Genomic DNA, 4,074 nt, shown 5'->3' on the forward strand with positions numbered 1-4,074 from the left:
GAAGTTCTAATACAAATTCTGTTGCATCTTGTGTGTGTACGAGAGATACGTATGTCTAATTTAGTTAATGAAATGAATGACTTTATGACATGTAGCTATAAATACAATAGGAGATGTAATAGAATTTGTAATACAATAGGAGATGTAATAGAATTTGCAATACAACATTCGATCTGGCTCACAACGGTGCATTATGAAGATACAAGAAAATTTGTAATAGAACATCCAATCTGGCTCATGAGGGTGCATTATGAAGATGAATGATTAGTTTATGAATTGGAACATAAGTACAACAAGAAGAATGACGGTGAGAAAAGCATGAAGTGAACTGGTCGAGAAGAAGGTTTACAGACCACATTTGTTTCGTTTGTTTACAGGGTAGAGTTGGGAGTCAGCAAACGGCACACCCTGCCTTTTTCAGCAACAAGATGACTTCCTCCAGAATTTCTATGACAGCAGAAAATGCGGGCCTTTGGCTAATATCTTTGCTTGTACACTGCTCTATCAGCCTGAAAAACACAGTATCTATCTGTCGGAATTGCTTTCATCTCAATAATACATGATGACTCTGAATGTACCTTTGACCTTTTTCAGTACAACATTTCCATGCAACTGTAAAGTAATCATACAAGAGATTCCCATAGGCGAAAACATCAGTTTCAGAATGTAAAGTAACTGGTTGAATGTTTTGAGTTTCATCTTTCTTGCTAGGTTTTATCAAATAATTCAGAGATCCAAATTCTGACTGATTAAGACACAGATCTTATTCGCTGATCCAGTTGTTGGAGTAATCTTATTGAAGCAAGTAAGTTATATCTACTTGCACTGGTATTTGGTCTGCCCATGCACAGCACAGGCAACAGTGCTCATATTTGAGAATGGGATAACAAGAAAGTATGACAAGGTAATCTGTGTAGGTTTTCAAGTATTTGCGCACTACTTGATCATCACATGTTTCTAGAAAGCAATAGCTAAATCTCAATAACCTTATGAAATGAAGTTAAACATCTAGTGGCGTAGAGGTAACTTTGCTTTTAATGTAAATCATTAGCATTTTTGCAGCCAACATGTAATAATTTGTAACAAGGAAACAGGAAATGTTAGGAGAAAATTCTGGACATTTATTTAGCAGAAGTAAATTCACTTAACTGGTTCAATCATTTCACAGTGTTAAACATAGATCAGTCTTTCTTTCACATTTGATAGAATTATCAGAAGGGAACATCACCGGCGAAGCTGTGACAATAAAGAAGTCAAGAACGAAATATATTTGGATGTAGTATGATGTCAACTTACTGAAGGATTCTTCCAGGACAGCGGGTTATATGGAACTTCTTCTCAAACTCAATGGACTTGAGATGCATATATTCCGAGTTCATGTTGGTAATGTGCTTGCCTTCCAACATCTGCAGTATTTGTATTGACAAGATAAATAACACTATAAACCATCCTCATAAACAGCTGTTTTTCTGGTCTTTCTACAAGTAAAAGAGAATTCTTCTGTATGCTGAAGAGGTGGAGCATTGCTTAAACTAGCTGTAATGTGAAAATTAAACGAAGAAGATTAAGGCTAATGTTTTAAGGTATGCTACCATATTTCAGAATTTACTGCATTTGGTCTCAGTTTAGAGTTTTGGGGTGACACTTTCCAACAATTCGATCAACATGCGAATTACGTGAGCTCGTACTTTAGAGGAACTTTGGGAGTTCCTTATTATTTCTATTACATGTATGAACCTAATTTCCACTCTGGCTGAGGGAAGTCAGAAGGTGATCAAGAAAAGACAAAAGACCTTTTAGTTCATGCCAACAACATCCAACTTCAAATCTACAGACTGTTTACCTTACAACAAGTTGCTCACACAAAAGAAAGGATGACTGAAGAAGTTCAACTAATAGCTATAACTATTATAAAAGTATGAATAGTTTCTGAAAATTTCTTGTGAATTTGGATTTGCCTAAAATTTTTCATATTGTTATTTTAATGACAATTGTTATGTAATTTACCTTATTATTATTATAATGCAAGACTTAACTAATTTACCTTTATTTCTATTGTGTAAGATTTAACTGAAATGAAATTTAACTAAAAGAAAAGAAACTAGAAATAACAAACAAATATTCCAACAAATATGTTACTTTTCCCATTATGAAACAAGAAATAAGATTCAACTCCGTAAAATTAAACTAATCCAATTCAGATTTCGGAGTTGTTCTTTTACTATTTAGATAGTAACTTAAAAGGCTCCATGCAATTATTGATCCGGTTAAAATGTTGATCTGATTGTTAATTTAATATGAAGGAAAGTTAGTTTAATTATATTCTAGAATGTAGAGAATAACTAAACATAAACATTGTTATTAACTCTTAAATATGGGAGAGTGAATTAGCTAACAAATCCAATGAACTCAAGTCACCAACTTTGTTTATCACCTATCCTCAATTTTCATATTCTTTTCTTTTCTCATTTTTCTTCTTCTTCCTTTTTTAAATAAAAATTATTTCACAAACTTTTTATTTTTGTGTCTCTTCTCAACTTCCACATTCTATTTTTTCTTCCATTAATTTCTCAATAACTTCTTATAATTTTTTTTTTGATATTTTCTGTTTACTCAATTAAGATAAAAATAATAATTATTTTCTAACTATTCCATTAATTGTGCTCACAGTAGTAGGTATATTAAAAATTTCAAGAGACTTTAATACTTTTAAAATTAGAATAGATTGGAATCAATATATTCTTTGATTTATCAGATTTCTTTCTGATTCTAATATTTGTTTAAATACAAAAACTCACATTATATGCACCAAATGCATGTTTTACAAGCAAAGGAAAATAAGAGCATACAAGATCAAATGGATATATGTACCTGATAAAATATAAGACCAAATGCACGGATGTCTTTCTTTGTATCATATGATGCATCAAGGTTTTTGGAAATATTACTCAACTGGCCTGCACGCGGTCGGGGAAGGGTAGAAGAAGAGTCACTAAATCATAAAACCATTAAACTAAACATAAAAAAGATGCGGTGCTTACTCTTCTCTTGATTTGGATGCATTCGCTCATATAACATTTGAACCCAGTATTCTCCGATCTTCACTTGGTCACCTTCATCAAGTAGCAAGTTCCTGGGACGATGAAACAGGGGATGTTTATGATATATTTACAGCTAACAACCTAGATTTTAATGAGGAAGTTATCAAGCATCTCTTAATTTTGAAGTGCAAATTCATATCACGTAAGGTAAAGCCCAAGTTTGCATAAAAAGGATAATGTATGCCATGGCAATTTGAGGAATTTAAAATTTTCATGTGGGGATTAAAACAGATGTCCAAAATGCATTTACAAGTTAACAAAGACACTCAATACCCGTAACAAGTATAAAATGTTGCGAAACTATGGTGACATCCTGCACGAGAAATATGATTGTCTAGATAGAAATGAAAACTTAGAAATTGAAGGAGAATGGCAACTATAACAAACGCAGATGTTATTCGTTAGCTCAAAAGATAAAAACAACACCTTACTTCTTTTATTTTCAAAATGGAAGTAAAACATGTTCTACCGTGACACACACACCGCACACACCCACACACACACACCGCACACACCCACACACACCCCGCACACCCACACTCACCACACACACACACACACTCACCGCACACACACACACACACACACACACCGCTCACACTGCACACACACACACACACCGTACACACCCACACCCCACACACCACACACGCACATGCACACACACACACACACCGCATGCACACGCACACACCACACACACACCGCTCACGCGCACACACTCACCGCACACACACACACACACACACCGCTCACGCGCACACACTCACCGCACACACACACACACACCGCTCACGCGCACACACTCACCGCACACACACACACACAAACACACACCGCTCACACTGCACACACACACACACACCGTACACACCCACACCCCACACACCACACACGCACATGCACACACACACACACATGCACACGCACACACACGCACACACCCACACACACACACACACCGCTCACGCGC

The 4,074-nt window shown here is 35.7% G+C and overlaps 1 protein-coding gene across 1 annotated transcript in view; it reads right to left on the reverse strand.

The window, feature by feature from the left end:
- LOC105176138 (probable serine/threonine-protein kinase DDB_G0271682) overlaps positions 115–4,074 on the reverse strand; it is an 8,420-nt gene continuing 4,460 nt past the window's right edge. The window contains exons 8-11 of the mRNA XM_011098851.2: positions 3,042–3,133; positions 2,872–2,957; positions 1,297–1,406; positions 115–509 (exon numbers count right to left, since the gene is read on the reverse strand). Coding sequence (XP_011097153.1) covers positions 392–509; positions 1,297–1,406; positions 2,872–2,957; positions 3,042–3,133 — 406 coding nt within the window. The 3' untranslated portion in view covers positions 115–391. The remainder of the gene's footprint in view (positions 510–1,296; positions 1,407–2,871; positions 2,958–3,041; positions 3,134–4,074) is intronic.

This window comes from Sesamum indicum, linkage group LG13 (assembly GCF_000512975.1).
Source record: "Sesamum indicum cultivar Zhongzhi No. 13 linkage group LG13, S_indicum_v1.0, whole genome shotgun sequence".
NCBI classification, from domain to species: Eukaryota; Viridiplantae; Streptophyta; class Magnoliopsida; order Lamiales; family Pedaliaceae; genus Sesamum; species Sesamum indicum.